The sequence below is a fragment of the Dermochelys coriacea genome, chromosome 9 (genome assembly GCF_009764565.3).
Source record: "Dermochelys coriacea isolate rDerCor1 chromosome 9, rDerCor1.pri.v4, whole genome shotgun sequence".
NCBI lineage: Eukaryota > Metazoa > Chordata > Testudines > Dermochelyidae > Dermochelys > Dermochelys coriacea.
This window is the reverse complement of record NC_050076.1, coordinates 22574828-22597463: the sequence shown is the minus strand read 5'-3', so window position 1 is coordinate 22597463 and position 22636 is coordinate 22574828. Positions and strand designations below refer to the sequence as shown.

The 22636-nt window shown below is 40.3% G+C and overlaps 1 protein-coding gene across 21 annotated transcripts in view; it reads right to left on the bottom strand.

Moving 5' to 3' along the window:
- Positions 1 to 505: 505 nt before the first annotated feature.
- LOC119861950 (NACHT, LRR and PYD domains-containing protein 1b allele 5-like) overlaps positions 506 to 22636 on the bottom strand; it is a 42024-nt gene continuing 19893 nt past the window's right edge. For 4 of the 21 annotated variants that reach the window (XM_043491896.1, XM_043491898.1, XM_043491901.1 and 1 more), the window contains 14 exons: positions 21049 to 21099; positions 20191 to 20241; positions 19656 to 19685; positions 12198 to 12242; positions 12060 to 12103; positions 11910 to 11959; positions 10636 to 10856; positions 10298 to 10548; positions 8768 to 8902; positions 8253 to 8391; positions 6891 to 6944; positions 5069 to 5149; positions 2402 to 2674; positions 506 to 1712 (listed from right to left, as the gene is read on the bottom strand). In XM_043491896.1, the coding sequence (XP_043347831.1) occupies positions 1693 to 1712; positions 2402 to 2674; positions 5069 to 5149; positions 6891 to 6944; positions 8253 to 8391; positions 8768 to 8902; positions 10298 to 10548; positions 10636 to 10856; positions 11910 to 11959; positions 12060 to 12103; positions 12198 to 12242; positions 19656 to 19685; positions 20191 to 20241; positions 21049 to 21099 (1445 nt within the window). In that variant the 3' untranslated portion in view covers positions 506 to 1692. Of the gene's footprint in view, positions 1713 to 2401; positions 2675 to 5068; positions 5150 to 6890; positions 6945 to 8252; positions 8392 to 8767; positions 8903 to 10297; positions 10549 to 10635; positions 10857 to 11909; positions 11960 to 12059; positions 12104 to 12197; positions 12243 to 19655; positions 19686 to 20190; positions 20242 to 21048; positions 21256 to 22636 lie in introns of those variants that run through there. The other 17 variants (XM_043491897.1, XM_043491899.1, XM_043491902.1 and 14 more) reach the window with 10 other exon arrangements.

Genomic DNA, 22636 nt, shown 5'->3' with positions numbered 1-22636 from the left:
ATTGATCATGTCTATTCTATATGAATATTCAGTGCATCCTGACTAGACTTTGACTGCTGTGTCCTAGTATTCATTGGATTAGGTATAAAACCTGGGCTGATTCTACACAATTGATGGTTTCAAAGTCCTGGTCTAGAATGTGGAGGGGATATTCCAGGACTTTACAGAAAGTTCTTCAGAAAACTGGAACAAGGCACACAGTAAACTAACACACCTAACACAAAAAAAGGTTATGGGCAAGATCCAGAAAAACTCATAGTTAGTGGACATAGCACTATAGAGATACATATTTTCAGAAGGCTGAGAACAGATTTATAAGATCAGCATGAATACGAAGACCCCTAAACAGAAGAATGTATATAAGCGTAAGTAGGATTTCATCTAACAGTGAACTGGTAGAGGGCTGAAAAGATGAACGCTGATATAAGATCAGATTGTGATATAATTTAAATTATATTTTATTTGTGGAATAAAATATTAAAAACTCAAAATTTCATTGCAGATATAGGTATTTCTCAGTTTTTATTCCTATTTTAAAAAGCACACATAACAGTACACATTCAAAGGCAGACAATACAGAGATATCCACAGGAGCCCTTAAAACTAGACCACAATCTTGCCTGCAAGGAAGCATTTCTGTATTATAGATAACAGTATTTTTAAAACTTAAGAACCTATAAATGTGTTTCCTGTTTGCTGAGTTATCTATTGGCCTTTTGCTTTTCTGCATCCTTTAGTAAATTTTTTATATCTAGCCTATACACCTGTCATTTTAACGTTCAATTTAAGTTAAAAACAGTAAAAAAAAACATTTAATTTTACACTGATTATAATACAACAAAAATCTATACAACATACAAACTCAACTTATAAGAAATGTGTGAACACCTAGACACGTGGAGCCAACACGGCCCTGAGAGACAAAAGTTAAAACTGCCTTTAGTATGTATTGGTGCTACATTGAAACTAATGTTTCACCTTTGAATAAACATAAGACCAGCCTAGCAAAGAGGCGGTATACACAAACACACAAAATGATCATGTAATTGCATTACCATGAAGGGTTTATGCACCATGTACATGGCAACCCATCCTGAGCCTCTGAATGTATGTATAGAGAAATGTTTTGTACCCAGTGAAATTGGCACTATTGTTTTATAGGTGAAGATGAGAGGTACATTAATGAGTCCCCCAAGCCATATCTAATCTCTGTGGAAATCACCCATGGAACTGGATAAAAGTGCTTAATATTGTCAAATAGTTGGAAAGGGTGAGCTGTTTTCAAGGGTGGGTTAATATAGCTCTGCAATTCACATAAGTTGCTCAGCACCTAGCAGGAATGGTTCAAAGGAGACAGGAAGTCAGTGGGAGATTCAAATTGCATTAGGATTGCTGCTTCAGTGTCAACTATATTGTTAATTGACTGGTATCCAAACATTTGAATAATTACTCCTGAAAACGTTAAATTCATTTACATTGGCGCAAAATTCAATTTACACTCTTTCCCAAAATAATGTTTTGTCTAATCTTTTCCAAAGATTGTTTATGGCTTGTGTCTTCATAACTGGTCTCCTGAATTCCAAACTGTAGAAAGAGTCCACAATTAAATCACATTTAAACAGTATGAAAAGTTTAAACCATATGCAGCTGAATGTCCCTGAGAGTTCTCCTTTTAGCTGTTTCTCCATGAACTCATGTCTGCTCCAAAAAACCTGAAGAAATGAATACACATATGTATATATTAGTTGGCCTCTAGGTGCTACTGCAGTAGAATTGTTAAATAATAAAATAAAATAATAATAGTAATAAATGTACATATAAATCTTATATGACACTGTACAGATATAATTTTAAGCTAATTTTACCCTTCAGAAAGACTTTCCCTGGATCAGTTTAGGCCCCAATTTTCCAAACAGCCCTGCACATGCTTGACTTTACAAACATGAGTAGTCCCATTGAAATCAAAGTGCATAAAGTTAAGTACATACAAAAGTGTTTGCACGATCAAGGCCGCTATAAGCCTTGAGTAAAGGTGCACCTTCAATGTTACTAAAATATCTAGGAACAAAGGTACAGGCATTTCTGCAATGAGCTCCATAATAAAAAAAAAAGATTTTGCTTGGGTTTATAAGGGTGGTTGATTTTAACTGACATGGAGCTATACCAACTGTTCTAAGTATTAGTCACTCCAAAATATTTTTTCGAAAAGCAAGTATAAAATACTATAAATATAAAGTAGAATGAAAAACACTTGAATCAACATTAAGGGGGGAAAACTTCATGTTTTATTTACACAATAAAAATATATATTAGGATGTCTAGTGAATTCTCTGATACTGAAACCAGAAGCATGTCTGAAACACAACCACATAATGAAGCATAAAGAAAAGTTGATGTGTACCTTCCAGTATCTGTATTATTTCATATGACACATGATCCTTGAGACTGTCATACAAATTTTGCGCAGTTCCATTACTCTTTTCACCTTTCCTCCACTTCTCCAACATCAGGAATTTATGAACATTAACCTCTTCTTCTTTTGCCTGAATCTGCTGAATATCTTTCATTTCTAACTTAAGACATTCAATGGCAATTTCTTTCCAGTCTTTACCCATCTTCTTTGCAAGAGTCATCAGTTGCTGATCAGTTAACGTAGTTTTAGCTTTAGTTCCATCTAAAAAACACACAGGATACAAATCAGCTGCAACAAAGAGACATACGACGAAGGTGATCATATTAGTTAGTGAGCGGAAGCTGCATCTTCACTTCATTTATTGATGCTGCTATAATGCTGACTAATGAAAACTGTACTGACTTACTAGCTTACCAGGCAGTACAGGAACTGACAAGACAAGCAAAATAAGCGTCAGGAGTGATGAAAAGTCACCTGAAGAAGAAGTGCAAAATGTCCTAGGTTGCAAACATATCTTAAATTTAGTCTTTGTGCCCAGGACTTGAAAATTTTTTCTGATCGTAAACAGCTACTTGTCTAGTGGAAAAAATCCACAAGTCTGAAACATCTAGATATGCTGTTATACAGAATACCCAGATACTTCAGATGCATATGCAGCATTAAACTGAAAGCCAAATTCCTTCAATCACCTGAAAAATGCAGGTATCTAACATAACAGTCTATCTTAAAGTGTGCTACTCCTTACAGATAACAATGATTATTATACCCTTGTAATAATTACTTTAGTAAGAAGTCACAACTTGCATGATTATATCTGTCTAGTCAGAACCTCAATGGTCTAATTAGATTTCTCTTTCAATGGATCTTTTTATAAAATACTGTAAATGAAGTTTTGAAATGACTAAATAGCACCTTCTAGTGGCTAAAAGCCACCACAGAGAAATACAGAGAGAGCCTATCATTGACATGCAAATGAAACACTAACCCAGGAACCTATCCTTGCAACAAAGCCTGTTGCCAACTCTGTCCACATATCAATTCAAGGGACATCATAGGACCTAATCACATCAGCCACACCATCAGAGGCTCATTCACCTGCACATCTACCAATGTGATATATGCCATCATGTGCCAGCAATGCCCCTCTGCCATGTACATTGGCCAAACCGGACAATCTCTATGCAAAAGAATAAATGGACACAAATCAGACGTCAAGAATTATAACATTCAAAAAACAGTCAGAGAACACTTCAACCTCCCTGGTCACTCAATTTCAGACCTAAAAGTCGCAATTCTCCAACAAAAAAACTTCAGAAACAGACTCCAACGAGAAACTGCAGAATTGGAATTAATTTGCAAACTGGACACCATTAAATTAGGCTTGAATAAAGACTGTGAGTGGATGGGTCATTACACAAAGTAAAAACTATTTCTCCATGCTAATTTTTCCCCTACTGTTACTCAGACCTTCTTGCCAACTGTTTGAAATGGGACATCCTGATTATCACTACAAAAGGTTTTTTTTCCTCCTGCTGATAAGAGCCCAACTTGATTAGTCTCGTTACAGTTGGTATGGCAACACTCATTTTTTCATGTTCTCTGTGTGTACATATCTTCCTACTGTATTTTCCACTGCATGCATCCAATAAAATGGGTTTTAGCTCACAAAAGCTTAAATAAATAAGCTTAAATAAAACCCAAATAAATTTGTTAGTCTCTAAGGTGCCACAAGTACTCCTCGGTTTTTTTGCTGATTCTTTCTGCATTTCTTGAATATCACCTTATTCAGACATTACCATTATTTTCTTTGGATGAGCTGACCATGCAAAAATAGGTACTGGAAGCAAAAGATGTATCCCTTTCCTGGATAGAATTCAAACACTGTAAAGCAGGGGTTAAAAATGTAATGTAAAGTTCTGGGCTAAAACTTTATATATATGAAATTGTAAACAGAAACTGTATCCAAATGTACAATTTTAAATATTGTAAGTCTACTGTAATATGATACTCCTCTGTATGACATTTTGGTGATTAACCCCAGCATGTCTATAATTTCTCAGAGTAACCATTAGGAAAGCCAGCAAGGCTGAACTTTTAGCAATATGTTTGGAAGAAAAATAAAGCAAAGGTTCTTAGAGGCATCTAGAATTATCTGTGCAACCTGTTATCTGTTAGCATATCCAGTAGCAGCAGGTACATCTGATATTGGAACGTATTGAATTAAGGCCCTAATTCAGCAAAGTACATAAGCATGTGCTTGAGTCCCATTGACTTCTCAATAATTGCTGCTGGGTGCTGAGCACTTCCCAGAATGGGAGCTGAACTTTGAGAAGATCCAGTCCCAGTCATCAGGTGGAGAGTTCTTCTGGAAAAAAAATCCAGCACTATAGCAAAAATTCTTCAAAAGCAGCTCTTTTGTCTTGATGTATGCACTCACCTAATTTATATCATCAACCTGTGGTCATACAAGCAAACATTTGTTCCTACAAATGAGGTATATTGATGCCTTCTGCATCCACAAATGCAGGTTTCTGTCCCCATAAATTCTGTGGTCAGATTTGTGGAGGCCAATTTAACATTTAGCCCTAAGAAATAAATAAACAGTATAAAATGAACCATAAACAAATATTTTTGAATCACACAAAAATTCTCTACCTGAAATATCTCTACCCTTTAGCCTTTTATTATAAAATTCTTCATCAGAAAGGCTGTTGCTTGATTTCCGTCTTCTGTTTCCTAAGGAGTAGATGACAACTGATTTTACTTTTTTGTACCATATATTCTTCTCCTGTGCTAAATCAGCATGTACTGAAACAGAGTGGCCTCTCTCCAGTGCAGAGGGGGTTTACTTCCCTTGAAAGGCAGAGCTAGGGTTGCCAATTTTGGTTGGACATATTCCTTGAGGCTTCATCACATGACATAATCTTTAATTTGCTAGGCGCAGCTCACTGTGTCCCACCCTCCCTGGAAGTGCAGGAGCAGGGCAGGAAGTATAAGAGTAGGGCCCTGCAGCTCAGTTCGGCTGGACCAGAGAACGAGGCAGACAGCTCTCTCAGAGAGCTGAGCCCCTCCGTGAGGTCCAGGACCAGTTGCAACCTACTGCCCCAGAAGATAGAAGATACTGGGGAGAGACTGGAGCAAGGGGGTTGGACTAGATGATCTCCTGAGGTCCCTTCCAACCCTGATATTCTATGATTCTAAGGGCCTCCCAACTGCAAGCCTGCAAGCCACAGCTGGGCTGCAACCAAGTGACACCCACAGGAACTGGTAGGAAGTTGCCCAGCGAAACCAGACATTGGTCCAGTTGGGCTGCTGGACTGCAAAGCAGCAACCGCCCGCTTCCCTGCTGAGCCCCTGGTGGGATTGCCTTTCACTGCTAGGCTCCTGGGCTGGGACCTGGTGGATCAGGATGGGCATGGGTCCCCTTTCCCCACCCCACTCTCGGGAGCTGGCTGGGCATGAAACCTTAGGCCTGAGCCAGTAACTGTTGCTCAGAACACATCCTAAAGGGACCTGAGACCAGAGACTGTTTGGTGGTTGCCTGCCCCAGCCAGGAGGCCGAGGGCGATAGACTTTTTCATTGATCAACCCCCACACTCCAATTGGGGTTGCCAACTTTGTAATATTTAAAAAACAGACACTCCAGCAGGAGGGCCAGAACTGCCCCTCCTCTTCCCCCTGAGGCCCCACCCCTGCCCCGAGGCCCGCCTCATTCGCTTCTCTTCCCTCCATTGCTCACTGCTGTTTCCCTCTTCCGCACACTCCCCTCTGTCCAGGTCAGGAGGACTTGCCTGTGGAGCCAGGGCTGGGAGCTGCAGTCTCCCAGCATAGGTAGGAGGCAGCCCCAGCTGAGTAGGAACTGGCACAGGCATAGGCGCTGACTCTGTAAGTGCTCCGGGGCTGGAGCCACCCAGCGGCAGCCAAGTTCCCCTCTCCCCCGCCCTTCCGCCTCCCACGCTCCCCAGTGTGCCATATCCCCTCCCACTCCCTCCCAGCGCTTCCCACCCCTCCGCCCCTGCCGCCTAACAGGCAGAGGGGAAGTCGGCGCCTATGGGCGCAGGTGATGACCCAGCACCTCCCCACCTCTCCTGCCCACAGTAACCAGACTTTGGGTGTCTAGTCAGTACATTTGAACAGACATTGTCAGGTCCTTTTTTCTACCAAACTTTCTGATTAAAACTGGACACCTGGCAACCCTAACTCCGCAGGGCCGGAGTCACAGACTGTTGCTGTGCACTCCAACCAGGGACTGGGGACCCCTGCTAATGGGCAGTGTGCTGGGCCCCCCAGTAGAGATGGGAAGTGCTAATAGGGCAGTTACATGGTTGCAAGTCAGGCCATCCTGACAAACATACTGACTCCCCAACGCTGCTGGAAGGGGGTGCAATAACCCCAAGAGGGAGGAAGTTTACACAGCACAACCAAGTTGTAAAGAATAGAAATAATGTAGTACCCACTTTTCATTTAAATAACTTACTGACTGTTTTTCTTTTCTGCTCATTCTTGTTCTGGTCATGTAGGATCCAGTCACCTGTTAAAATATAAATGTTTTCTGGAGTAAATGAAAGGCACTACAATAATTCTCACTGCTAATCCACAAATCCAATAATTCTCACACAGAAAAATTATTAGTCTCTTCCGCTGCTCAGCAAAGATTTAACAGTAGGGTACTGTAATGAGATATCATTTTGCTATGATTTTGTTACTTTTATCAAATATTTCACAGCATGTATAATATGATGTATTATCTTTAATAATTAGAACTCCAAAATAAATTAAAACAGTCTACTCTGCAATGTGAAATTCTTTCAATTTTTACTGTTTGGTCAGTTGATAAACAGCCTGATCCAAATCCATGGAAGTTAAGATTTAACTCTTGGCTAATTCTGACCATCTTCTAACAGGTTCTCAGTCATTAGTGTAAATAAGTAAGGTTCTACTATAGTGTTATGTCATTCTAAATCATCACAACATGATATTTACATAACATTCATGAACCAAATCTTTTTTGAAACACAGTTCCCAAATATCCTAGTATCTATTCCTTTCTGTATTGATTTCATTACCGAGATTCATTCACATCCCTACAGACTTTCATAATGAATAGCAGTTTCTTAGAAAATCTATCTACTTGGGTAAAACAGGGAACAAACATTTTGGAAAATGATGAAGTACAATATTACTATCATTATTGTTATATCACTAGATCTAAAGTCATAAAACTCTGTATTGTATAAATATTTATTTTACATTGATTGTTGGGCATCTTTCAGTCGTGGTTATCTGAAAATTTGGGTAATATTAGCTATACAAATAAACAAATAAATAAATATTTTGCAGGGTAAAGTTTCACCATGTACCATAAATTAAATCAGAGTACTCAATGCTCTACTTCTAGTGTTTTAGGTAAATTCATATTTATACTATGCTCATGTAAATATATATTCAGGCCTTTGCTCTTTTTCAAATGTATATTATACATATATTATTAACCAAATGGAAAATATATTTTGCCGTTCTCATTTCTGAGGTTGTAATGATGTTACGCTCTCATAACTGCACTTCTACTGCAGCACATGCGTAAACCCACAAATAAAAGTTATAAAATGTTGAGATATTTTATATTATATATAATATTTAAATTAATATAAATTACATTACATTTTCCACTATTCCCTGCCTCTGTCCTAGCCACAAGGATCGCAGCTGCCTTCTCCTAGTGTTTTGGCACTTTCAGCTCCAGATCTGGTGACCTCAATGGAAGCAGAATTTGACCCAAACTTGCACAAGTTTTCAACAGAAACAAACTATAGCTCAGTCAAACACAAAAAATACTCACATTCTCTTAGTTTTGCTTTCCAGACAATTTCTTCAGACTCAAGTTCAATCAAAGATAATGTAAACTCCATAGGTTGCTCCAAGTAGACTTCAATATAACTTTTTAATTTTAAGAGAGAGCCATCAACAAATTCAATTTCCTAAAAATGTAAATCAGTTTTTTAAAAAAGCTGAAACATGTACTGTAAGCATTAAAATAGCTTAAATATAAAAAGGCAGCTTTCGGAAAAGCTGTGGCATAGATCTGGAGTGTAATCCTGGCAGCAATGAAGCCAACAGGAAGTTTGCCAGTGATTTCATGTGGGGCCCGGATTCACCCCTATAGTTTTAGAGTTTCTAAAGGTATAGCTTTCCTGTAATGATAACAAACAAATGTGCTAGAATTCATTTACACTGATGCATGCCATGAATTTATGAGGAGTATAAATGATAAAACCTGTATTTTTCACAAAATGTTTGCAGCTGAGCTGTGATATGCACATTGACAGTCCAATTATGTATTCATATTGAACATACCTCAGGAGTTATTTCAGCTTCTGACTCACTAATTAATCTGTATCTCTTTCCATTTTGTAGGCGTTTTAGACAAACCGGGGGCTTGTCAATTTTGATGAATTTCTTATCAGAATGTTTTACTGATTTCGAGATATCCTAAAATTTAAAAATACATTTACTTGATACTCATCCTGGTCTACAAATTAAAGAATTTCATAAACAGTGATGTGCTTCTAAACTTCTTTCTGGTTTTCTCTATCCCCAGTTTTATTAATGGATGGTGATGCTTTTCCTTGGAAAGTAAGTGGTAAAATCAAACATTTACAGATCATGGGATATATTCTCACTCATAGCTGGACAGGTTTATGTGCCCAAGGCACCCAGATCCCTCCCCAATCAGATTTTGCTGGAGCCTTACCCTGTGCAGATCAGTAAGCCACTGCATTCGGATTCTCAAATAAATTTGTTAGTCTCTAAGGTGCCACAAGTACTCCTTTTCTTTTTGCATTCAGATGATATCTCATTATGCAAATAATGACTGTGATTGTCTACAGGGCTTTTTTTAAAGTGCTACTCACAACTTTTATTTCTGCTCATTACTAATAATCCTTTTTACCACATACGTGCCTTTCCACACAACAAGCCTTACAAAAAGCAATATACAAATTTACAAAAGCATTCATTAGCAAAAAACCACCAGAGAAACATTCTTCTACCTTCTCTAGTTTCATTGAACTCTATCCTCTGAGGTGCTGACCACTTTCCACTGCCCATGAGAAAACTTCCCCATGGGAAATGAGGGTGCACAATTCTTTGCAGGACTGAGTTCTAATTGTCGACATGTTGACTTCATATTTAGCCTCCTCTGAATAAAGCAAGGAGCAGACCTATTGTTAGCCCCCTGCAAACAGCATCACAATGCCGACTGGATCAGAGTGAGTCCTGCCCAGTATCTATTCTTCAGTAACTTTCAAATATCATTCTCTCACTATTATGTTACACAGGGCAGCTTAAAAGTCAATTTGGTCACAAACAATGAAAATGAATGACGGAGTATGAGCTAATCTGGGAGTTGAACCATTCTGGTCCTCATCCTGATCCTGCACGCCCTCCATGCATGGAATTCCCAATGACTCCTAGACCCCTGCATGTGAGATACTCTATTAGAAGATCAGGTTTCAGAGTAGCAGCCGTGTTAGTCTGTATCCACAAAAAGAAAAGGAGTACTTGTGGCACCTTAGAGATTAACAAATTTATTTGAGCATAAGCTTTCATGAGCTGCATGCATCCGATAAAGTGAGCTGTAGCTCAAGAAAGCTTATGCTCAAATAAATTTGTTAGTCTCTAAGGTGCCACAAGTACTCCTTTTGTTTTTTAGTGGAAGATAGACTCTCTATGTCTACAACATCATGGCCACATTATAAATTTAATGTACATCAGATATGAGGCCTAAACTACTTGATAATGTCAACATTTTAATGATCAACATTTGGGCATATTTATATTGAATTTGAGTACTTTCCACTGGTAAGTTAAAAAAACATACTGTACCTTTATAAATGAATCATTATTTGTTGCTACATACACACGAAATGATAAGGAAGGGTGATTATTGACAACTTTGTATAAAATTACAGCCCCATTGTACTGTACTGGCTCTTGCGTTTGAATAACCGGTCCTACTGGAGAGAAAGAACTCACATGCCATTTGACATGCGTCACTGAATGATCAACGGAAGGCTCAAATGCTGGACCAGTACTTTTGATATGTAAAACTTTGAACGTCATGTCAGACTCATGATCTGCAAAGAGATACCAAAACATTAGCATTTCTTATAATGAATAGTAATAGATAGCTACATTTGTTAAACTCAATATACAGTACTTACCATTTAGGCTGAGGGAATGTGGGAATTGAATGGAAGTAAGAACAGAGGCTGAGTCACAACTGACATCAAATATAGGGCCACCGACTATCCATGGTTTTTTAACATAATCAGCATATTTGCTCCAAGACAACACAGAATATTTGATTACAGCAGCCTTGGTTACATCGAAAATCAAGCCTGTAACAGTACATTGGTAAGTTCCCTCTGCCTCCAGCTTCAACCTGTATTGGACAAATGTGACAAATACAGTTTAACTTTCATTATATATTAAATATCACATAATGTGATTTGTTTAAAGGTGGTTCATATGAGATAAATTATTTTTTAAAAATGACTCTTTCTTTGAGGTTTTCTCCCCACCAAGAACAGCATGGAAAATAGCATATAAAATCTTTTTATTTAATTTTTTTTTTAAATTAAGCCTAGGCTTCTTTGTTTGTTTTTTTAGCGTGTCAGCTAAATGAATGCAGGAATGGAGGAAGTCCAAACCAGTGCAGAGCTTGATACACAGGTAAAGTGGAGAGCTGCTACCTGCACTAGGGGCTCAAACCAACTCCTATTGACTTCAGTGGATGTTGGACCAGACCTTAGCTGAAGTTTCTCAGGGTCACAGCAGCTCGGAGGGTGATTCCCCATGCAGGCAGGCAGACACATACTAGTTCTGTTCAAGCTATTGTGCTAAAATAGAAGTGTGGACAGGGTGGCACAGACAGCTAGCTCGAGCTGCCACTCTTGCCACCGCATTTTTAGCACGCTAGCTCAAGCAGACCTAGCACATCTGTCTGCCCATGCTGGGAAACGCCCTCCCAGCTGCTATATAGATATAACCTGAGTGATATTCAGAACTAATCCAAAGTAAAGCACATTACAGTAATCCAATCCAGAGGTGAGAAATGCATGAATAACTGTGGCAGACATTCAAATGGAAAGTACACAACCGTCTAGACAAGTTCAGGTGGAAAAAAGGGAATTACAGAACAAGACACCTTACAGAAGCCTCGGACTTAAGCACATGCTTAACTTTAATTACTTCAATGAGACTGCTCACATACTTCAAGTTAAATTTTGCTGGATTGGTCCCAGAAGCTAGTGCTGATGAGAGTAATGAACTGTTTATTTTTAATGGATTTTGAGACGTCTTCACTTACAATTATAAACATGTTACTGAGCAGGACACATACAATAAATTAATCGCTTATGTAATTCAGATGAAGATAGAAGCACTCTGAGCTGGACAATGTAAACATCCACCAATTACATTAAACAATACCTACCAAAATTGTCCTCTGGAAAGTCTTCTGGGGGTCACTTGCTCTTTCTGGTTCTATATTTATAAATGAATAAATTTGGTGAAGCACAAATTTTGCAGAATTACAATTTGCAAAATACTAACACAAATTCTCATGTGGATTTTAAAAACGTACGTGTTCAGTCTTGACATGTTCACAGCGAAATTGACTATTAGCCTCTAAATGAAAAAAATAGAGGTAAAAATCAACTCTTTAAAATGAAAAATTATTAAAAATTGTAAGATGAACAATTTCAACAAGATCCATTCATATCTGATTCAACAGGTGGCAGCAATTCATTCTTTTCCAATTTTTCATCTATAAAAAAGATTACTTCTATAAAATACACATTTCATACACAATTATTTATAATGAACTATACTCAAGTTGAAACAGGCCTCAGTCAAAGCTTTTGCATAAAATAAAGCTGAGGATGATCTTTTTTAATAACCTTCCATCAGCTCTAAACATTCTAACCTCCCTTTCATTCTAGTTTTTTCCACTGCTTAATCCAGTGATATTTTGCAGAAATACGCCATATATCAAATCCGTCAAACCTCTGGGCAAATTTCTGCTCACAGGTGCACTGGCACAACCCCACTGACTTCAACTGCCTACACAAAAGAAATGAAGCTACTATTCCCTTCCTTCATCAGCAACCTCATCTCCTTTATTTCAATTCACATAATAGAATCAGACCCATGAGATTCATAAAGTCTGATTTAAATGTAAATAAAAATAAAAACTCTTTCATCAATACTGTATTTCTGTCTTCACTGTCCAAGGCACATGGTAACCTATGTTTAAGTGTTGTCTTTCCGTTAACTCTTGTGGTTCAACCTCAAATTGTTAGCATAGATGCAGAAATCACTGGGTTAAATATATGGTCTGTGTCATGCAAGAGGAGAGATTAGATGATCAAAATGGTCCCTTATGGCCTTCATATTTAAGAATGTATGAAATAATGGATAAATTTCAGGGTTCTATGAAGGTAAGCACAAAGACTCTTATCATAATGTGTATGCATAAGAGGGCATGGTCCGCCTTAATTCTAACATCTCCTAATTTTCCAGTGTTTGCCTTTACAAACTTAATATTCTTTTCACATAGGTTTTTTGTGTGTAATATTTTTAGATTTTCAAGAACAGAAATTGGAATCAGCAGGTGGAATCATACTGACCCCTACATGTTCATCAGTAGGATAGGAACCTTTAGATCTACAGCACAGACCCTTGCCATTGAGTTAACAGAGTAACAGATAGCTGTAGTAGGCTGTCATCTTTTAGGGATCAGCAGCAGATGGGGATCAGACACACACTTTGTCAACGGGTTTCCCAGGTATTTCCTGACAGCAGAGAAATGCTATGAGGAGTCACAGAAGTCATAGATCCTTTCGCTCTTGTTCCCCACAAACGTGACCCCTTCTGCCCATGCCCCCTCCAGTCTGTCCCTATGCCAGTTCTGCTTCTCCCCTCAGCTCCCCACCCCAGTTTCCTACATACCCCACACAGCTCTTCACCCCAATTCCATTGCCTTGTCTATCCAGTCCCAGTCTCCACCCCTCTAGGCTCCTCATCCCAGTTCCAGTCACCTTGTCCAGCCAGCCCCAATCTTCCAACCCTGGTCTTCTTTTCCCACTACCCTTGCCCAGCTATTCCAATTCCCACCACTACTGGCTCTTTGTCTGACCTCAATCCCCCATCCCCTTTCAGGAAACCCATTGGAAAAGTGTGTGAACCCATGAACGCAGCCAGCTGCTCTGGCACCACAGCAGCCTCTGGTAGGCAAAAGGCAGAACTGCAGCACTTCTGGGGTGAATGTATTTTCTGTGGGGGAAAAAAAATTGATGCCCAGTGCTTTAGAACTCCCCCAGAAGTAGAAGTTTATCACAGCACCATGCCGCAGAGCCAGGTTCAGACAGAGTAGGGCATGCTAGAGGGTCATAGATTGGGGCATTGGCTCAGGAGCTAGTGGAGTGACAACATTGAGCCTGGGGATGGAGGAGAGGGGCTACAGAGACCCATGGGGATGGGGAGTGCAGGGACGGGGGCAGATGTGACTGACTGAATGGGAGAGGCTTGGGATCAGTCAGGGTCTGCATGGGGGAGGCTTCCCAACTCCCTAACAATCCCCCTTCCCCCCAAAAAGCTTCTCACACCTACACCCAACATCCTTCAGGTTCACTCCTAGGCTCCTTCCCCCTCCCTCAGCTCCTTGGATACCCCTGACTCCCCCAAGCCTTTGCACTACTTCTGACAGTGCAGGAAATACAGTTCTGTATTGTAATTTAAATGAATTACTCAAAGTTCTGCATTAATATGCATAGTAAGAAATCTATGTAAAAAAAAATTACCAGAATCTTTTTTTTTGGTCGTATTGTTACAGACATACTCACTGACAGATATTTTGAAATTAAATACCGAAATAATTGGAACTGACATGATTATATTGTGTTATTTTGACAAATACAATATGCAAAATTTTGCAGAATTTTCAAATATTGTGTGCAGAATTTTTTGTGTGTGTGCAGAATTCCCCCAGGAGGAGGAGATGGAATCTTCAGAGAATTTAATTGCCAAATTTTAACAAATCTCTACTGAGCATGTGTGAAGTGAGATTTTTAAAGGCTTATAACTTGGCCAAATTCAGACACTCTTTTAAATAGATGACAAAAATCATATCCCTGACACCAGGGTAATTCTCCCATGCCAAATTTCAAGTCCCAGCTCCAAACCATACATGCATTAGAGCAGTGGTTCTCAAACTTTATTTATTGCCGACCACTTGAGAATTGCTGCAGTTCTCGGAGGACCACTTAATGATCTTTCCAAATGTTGTTTGTACCGTTAGCTAACTATTGTAAAGCACTTTGGATAAAAGCTCTATATAAAAAAACCCTTAATAATAATAATTTTTTTGTTCTACAATAAAAGCACACAACTCATATTTTAATATCAGTAGTCTTACCTTTCTAATGGGATGGATGTGCCTTCTCTCCCCTGCCGCAGCAGCCCCCAAGCTGGAGCTGGGAAGGAGGGCTGTCTCTCCCTGGCAGCTGTTGCTCTGGAGCTGGAGAAAGTCACCTCTTTCTCTGGCTGCCACAGCCCTGCACGTCCCAAATGCCCCCCAACCCCTCTTCTCACTCCACTGCCCCCTCCCACCTACCCCCTTATATCCCCCAAGGCCACCACCTCACCTCACATTTGTGTCTTCTCCAGGGTTCAGGCACCTAATCAGAAGTTCTCAAACTGTGGTCCATGGACCACCAGTAGTCCGCAAACTCCTTTCAGGTCGTCCGCGGATAGTTCCCTCTAAGGTACGTGCCTGGGCGGCCACACATGAGAGAATGAAGAGCGTGCAAATAATTAGTGGAGCCACGCCTGCACAGCTCCACTAATTAGTTGCCTGGACCCTGGAGAGACGCACATGTGAGGTGAGGTGGTGGCCTTGGGGGGAATAGGGGATAGGTGGAAGGGGGCAGTGGGGTGAGAAGAGGGAGTGGGGTGAATTTGGGACGTGCAGGGCTATGGCGGCCAGAGAAAGAGGTGACTTTCCCCAGCTCCTGGGCTATGGCTGCCAAGGAGAGATGGCCCTCCTTCCCAGCCCTAGCTCAGGGGCTGCTACGGTGGAGAAGAGAGGGAGAGACCCCACTCCTTCCTAGCCCCAGCTAAGGGGCTGCCGCAGCAGGGGAGAGAGGGCACATCCATCGCATTAGAAAGGTAAGACTACTGATATTAAAATATGAGTGGTATGTTTTTATTTGTAGAACAAAAAAAAATTAATTATTATTAAAGTTTTTTTGTATATAGTGCTTTTATCCAAAGCGCTTTACAATAGTTAGCTAACAGTACAAACAACATTTGGAAAGATCATTAAGTGGTCTGCTGAGACCCTCAGCAATTTTGAAGTGGTCTGCAAAAAAAAAACTTTGGGAACCACTGCAGTAGAGCTTCTCAATGAAATGGATGTAAGAATTTTTCTCTTTAAATATGGGGAAAACAATGTATTTTTCCCTAATATTGTTTTTGGAAATGGATGGACCATTTTTGCTGAAACTTTGCAAAAAGCTTCAACACTCAGCATGGAACATATCAGTCTGAATCATTAAAGTTTGGCAATGTCATAAGCAACTGAAAACAGGGTTTTTTAATGGGAAGTGTCAGGCTACCTTAACTATAGGTGGCACTACCAGCTCTACCTATAATATGCACCACTGACCTGATTCTGCAGCCTTTAATCATGGTGAGTAATGTATACTCACATTAGTAGTGCCAGCAGAAAAGGTTGCAGAATCAGGCTGTGAGAGTCTTTAATTACATGGGTTTCAGAGTAGCAGCCGTGTTAGTCTGTATTCGCAAAAAGAAAAGGAGTACTTGTGGCACCTTAGAGACTAACAAATTTATTAGAGCATAAGCTTTCGTGAGCTACAGCTCACTTCATCGGATGCATTTGGTGGAAAAAACAGAGGAGAGATTTATATACACACACACAGAGAACATGAAACAATGGGTTTATCATACACACTGTAAGGAGAGTGATCACTTAAGATAAGCCTTCACCAACAGCAGGGGGGGGAAGGAGGAAAACCTTTCATGGTGACAAGCAGGTAGGCTAATTCCAGCAGTTAACAAGAATATCAGAGGAACAGTGGGGGGTGGGGTGGGAGGGAGAAATACCATGGGGAAATAGTTTTACTTTGTGTAATGACTCATCCATTCCCAGTCTCTATTCAAGCCTAAGTTAATTGTATCCAGTTTGCAAATTAATTCCAATTCAGCAGTCTCTCGTTGGAGTCTGTTTTTGAAGCTTTTTTGTTGAAGTATAGCCACTCTTAGGTCTGTGATCGAGTGACCAGAGAGATTGAAGTGTTCTCCAACTGGTTTTTGAATGTTATAATTCTTGACGTCTGATTTGTGTCCATTCATTCTTTTACGTAGAGACTGTCCAGTTTGGCCAATGTACATGGCAGAGGGGCATTGCTGGCACATGATGGCATATATCACATTGGTAGATGCACAGGTGAACGAGCCTCTGATGGTGTGGCTGATGTGATTAGGCCCTATGATGGTATCCCCTGAATAGATATGTGGACAGAGTTGGCAACGGGCTTTGTTGCAAGGATAGGTTCCTGGGTTAGTGGTTCTGTTGTGTGGTGTGTGGTTGCTGGTGAGTATTTGCTTCAGATTGGGGGGCTGTCTGTAAGCAAGGACTGGTCTGTCTCCCAAGATCTGAGAGAGCGATGGCTCGTCCTTCAGGATAGGTTGTAGATCCTTGATGATGCGTTGGAGGGGTTTTAGTTGGGGGCTGAAGGTGATGGCTAGTGGCGTTCTGTTGTTTTCTTTGTTGGGCCTGTCCTGTAGTAGGTGACTTCTGGGTACTCTTCTGGCTCTGTCAATCTGTTTCTTCACTTCAGCAGGTGGGTACTGTAGTTGTAGGAATGCATGATAGAGATCTTGTAGGTGTTTGTCTCTGTCTGAGGGGTTGGAGCAAATGCGGTTATATCGTAGCGCTTGGCTGTAGACAATGGATCGAGTGGTATGATCTGGATGAAAGCTAGAGGCATGTAGGTAGGAATAGCGGTCAGTAGGTTTCCGATATAGGGTGGTGTTTATGTGACCATCACTTATTAGCACCGTAGTGTCCAGGAAGTGGATCTCTTGTGTGGACTGGTCCAGGCTGAGGTTGATGGTGGGATGGAAATTGTTGAAATCATGGTGGAATTCCTCAAGAGCTTCTTTTCCATGGGTCCAGATGATGAAGATGTCATCAATGTAGCGCAAGTAGAGTAGGGGCATTAGGGAACGAGAGCTGAGGAAGCGTTGTTCTAAGTCAGCCATAAAAATGTTGGCATACTGTGGGGCCATGCGGGTACCCATCGTAGTGCCGCTGATTTGAAGGTATACATTGTCACCAAATGTGAAATAGTTATGGGTCAGGACAAAGTCACAAAGTTCTGCCACCAGGTTAGCCGTGACAGTATCGGGGATACTGTTCCTGATGGCTTGTAGTCCATCTTTGTGTGGAATGTTGGTGTAGAGGGCTTCTACATCCATAGTGGCTAGGATGGTGTTTTTAGGAAGATCACCAATGGACTGTAGTTTCCTCAGGAAATCGGTGGTGTCTCGAAGATAGCTGGGAGTGCTGGTAACGAAGGGCCTGAGGAGGGAGTCTACATAGCCAGACAATCCTGCTGTCAGGGTGCCAATGCCTGAGATGATGGGGCGTCCAGGATTTCCAGGTTTATGGATCTTGGGTAGCAGATAGAATACCCCAGGTCCTGGCTCCAGGGGTGTGTCTGTGCGGATTTGTTCTTGTGCTTTTTCAGGGAGTTTCTTGAGCAAATGCTGTAGTTTCTTTTGGTAACTCTCAGTAACTCTCAGCAAATACTCACCAGCAACCACACACCACACAACAGAACCACTAACCCAGGAACCTATCCTTGCAACAAAGCCCGTTGCCAACTCTGTCCACATATCTATTCAGGGGATACCATCATAGGGCCTAATCACATCAGCCACACCATCAGAGGCTCGTTCACCTGTGCATCTACCAATGTGATATATGCCATCATGTGCCAGCAATGCCCCTCTGCCATGTACATTGGCCAAACTGGACAGTCTCTACGTAAAAGAATGAATGGACACAAATCAGACGTCAAGAATTATAACATTCAAAAACCAGTTGGAGAACACTTCAATCTCTCTGGTCACTCGATCACAGACCTAAGAGTGGCTATACTTCAACAAAAAAGCTTCAAAAACAGACTCCAACGAGAGACTGCTGAATTGGAATTAATTTGCAAACTGGATACAATTAACTTAGGCTTGAATAGAGACTGGGAATGGATGAGTCATTACACAAAGTAAAACTATTTCCCCATGGTATTTCTCCCTCCCACCCCACCCCCCACTGTTCCTCTGATATTCTTGTTAACTGCTGGAATTAGCCTACCTGCTTGTCACCATGAAAGGTTTTCCTCCTTCCCCCCCCTGCTGTTGGTGATGGCTTATCTTAAGTGATCACTCTCCTTACAGTGTGTATGATAAACCCATTGTTTCATGTTCTCTGTGTGTGTGTATATAAATCTCTCCTCTGTTTTTTCCACCAAATGCATCCGATGAAGTGAGCTGTAGCTCACGAAAGCTTATGCTCTAATAAATTTGTTAGTCTCTAAGGTGCCACAAGTACTCCTTTAATTACATGATCACACTATCTTAAGGGAGGTGTGTGTGACATGCTGTTATACTATGTTATCTGAAAAACAATATGTGAACACATAATTCAAGGCTGTGAGTTGTATCCATTCTTGAGTAAACTCTATTTTACCTGAGATTAGTTTTCCCCATAGCTATTTGCAATGCTTACATGCAAGGGAGTACAGTAACTTTGGTATTTCCTGAATTTAGGGTTCATAACTCTGCAACTTTAAAATTGCATTAAGAAAGTATTTTTGAATGTACTTATTTATAAATACACGGTATGAGTGCGTAAGACCATATAATATAAATTCTTAACTGGGCTCTTTATTAATTTGGGGAGGGATTAACAGGAATAAATTCTTGACAAATAGACTATGCTACACATTGTATCAACACTCATTCATTTGGTTGCTCTTGCATCCCATTTCCCCCTATAAATTATTGTAAGAATCACTTATGGAACTTGTCCTTTTATGGAAACAGAAATAAGAACAAATATATATATATATATAACAAATATATATATACTCACCTGTTTTTCTTATATCTGCCTCCTCAGTATCTGCAGACAAAAAGCCTTCTAATTATTTAAATACAAATTAAATTATCAACATTTATGAAATATAAATAGACTGCTGGTAATATAACACACATACTTCAAAACATGCATGCCTTTCACTAATAGCAATCACTTCCTGCAATTCTTTTTCTGTTCATCCTGTTTTGCCACTTTTGCTGCCAATTTTTAAGTGTATTTATGACCTCTTGTTGCTAAGGACAACTACTGTGATACAAAAAATGATTTCAACAAGTATTGTGTCTAGAATAAAAGAACTTTAGCCTTTTTTTATTACTTCTCTGTGTAAATCCTTACTCATGAATGACCATGAGAATAATTTGAGCACATAAAATATTATTCAGCTTCTCAGTATCTAATCACTGAACTGATCATGGTAAACAACTGGTTTGAAATTATTTACATAAACAGTAGTGTTTTAATCATTTAAAATCAACCTAAAAGCTTAAATGAGTGCAATGAAATACAGATATTGCAACATAATACTCACCTGACTCACTTTCAGAGCTACTTTCAGAGTTATTTTCAGAACTGTCATCTCCTTAATAAAATTACATCCCATTAGCCATGGTAATAATTAAGTAACTTCATGGATAAGCAAAACGTAAATTTAGATATGCAAGCAGATTAGCTGGGCAACAAGTTATACACATAAGAGAGAGAGAGAGAAATACAGCGACCCTTATTGAGGGGGCTTTTTTGCTGGAAGTATACAACACCAATGCTCCAGAATCTGCACGGGCTTCCTATTGGTTTATGAGTAGAGTTTAAGATGTTGGTTATGACATATAAAGCCCTGAATGGTTTGGGACCTTCCTACCTGAGAGACCACCTCTAGCCCCATAACATAAAGCCCCCATGTCAGCAATCTAAGCTATGGCTGGCCCACAGCAGGCATAGTGGGGAAAGATTTCCATGAATCCTCTCCCCACGCTAGCATATCTGCACAGACCAGCCATGATTTGATCCATAGACAGTGAATGTGTTGCAAAAAGGTTTCATTACCTTACATTTAAAAGTGTAAGCTGAAAAGAAAACACTGGTAAGAAAAAAACACAATTTGAGGAGTTAGCATAAAAATGATACCACAAGCTTACTCTATCAAAACATCATAAATTCCTCCCTTTATTTACATAACACCTCAGTGACATGACAGACCTTATTTAGGTGCCTTTAAAAAGGATCAGAACGGTAGGTCAAGCCTGTTCTATGAAGTTTGGTGTTGACCAAAATGTAAAATATCCCAGATTCAAAGAAGAGAGTATTATTTGGATTATCTGCTTGCAGTTTTCAATGGATTCTTCAATAAGACTTAAAGCTTTAGTAAGAATAGTACTTTTCTGCTTACCTGATTTACACTCTTGAGCTGAGTCATCCTCTTTAGTACCGTAACTTTCTACTTTAGAAAAAGAAATACAGCAGGGGATTAAACATGTATGTTTCACAAGAAAAATGAAAGAATGGATAATGTTTTCAAATACATACAAACAGTTAAAGTCCATAAGCCTAGACCAGTGGATCTCAACCTATTCTTATGCAGCCCATAGTGTTGGGAACCAAAGCGCCCCCCCACCAAAAATGCCCCCAGACCCCTATGCGCAGCGCCTCCTGCACAGAGCCCCCTCCACAGAGTGCGGCCAGGTGTGGAGCTCAGGCTGAGGGACCAGGCGGCAGCCCCAGACCACGGATCCTGCGGGGCTGGCTGGCAGCCCTGACCTCCTCACCACGTCAGGCTGGGCAGCCTGGACACCGCTGTGCTGGTCAGCCAGGCGGCCAGGAACCCAGACCCCGCTGCACAGGCCCGGTGGCCTTTAGCACACAGCTAAAAACATACATATAAGAACATAAGAACGGTCATACTGGGTCAGAACAAAAATCCGTCTAGCCCAGTATCCTGTCTTCCAACAGTGGCCAATGCCAGGTGCCCCAGAGGGAATGAACAGAACATGTAATCATCAAGTGATCGAACCCCTGTCGCCCATTTCTAGCTTCTGGCAAACGGAGGCTAGGGACACCATCCCTACCCATCCTGGCTAATAGCCATTGATGGACCTATCCTCCATGAACTTATCTAGTTCTTTTTTGAATCCTGTTAGTCTTGGCCTTCATAACTCCTCTGGCAGAGTTCCACAGGGTGACTTTGCACTGTGTGAAGGAATACTTCCTTTTGTTTGTTTTAAACATGCTTCCTATAAATTTCATTTGGTGATCCCTAGTTCTTGTGTTATGAGAAGGAGAAATTTAATTATATTATGGTCACTATTACCAAGCAGTCCAGCTATATTCACCTCTTGGACCAGATCCTGTGCTCCACTTAGGACCTAATCAAGAATTACCTCGCCTCTTGTGGGTTCCAGGACTAGCTGCTCCAAGAAGCAGTCATTTAAGGTGTCAAGAAACTATCTCTGCATCCCATCCAGAGATGACATGTACCCAGTCAATATGTTTGAGCATAAGCTTTCGTGAGCTACAGCTCTCTTCATAGGATGCATTCAGTGGAAAATACAGTGTACATAATACATAAATACATAAAGCTTATGCTCAAATAAATTTGTTAGTCTCTAAGGTGCCACAAGTACTCCTTTTCTTTTTTGCGAATACAGACTAATACGGCTGCTACTCTGAAACCAGTCAATATGGGGATAGTTGAAATCCCCCATTATTGTTGAGTTTTTTATTTTAATAGCCTCCCTAATCTCCCTGAGCATTTAACAGTCACTATCACTATTCGTTGTCAGGTGGGTGGTAATATATACCTACTGCTATATTCTTATTATTCGAGCATGGAGTTACCATCCACAGAGATTCTATGGTACAGTTTGGATCATTTAAGACCTTTACTTCATTTGATTCTATGTTTTCTTTCACATATAATGCCACACGCCCCACCAGCACAACCTATTCTGTCCTTCCGATATATTTTGTACCCTGGTATT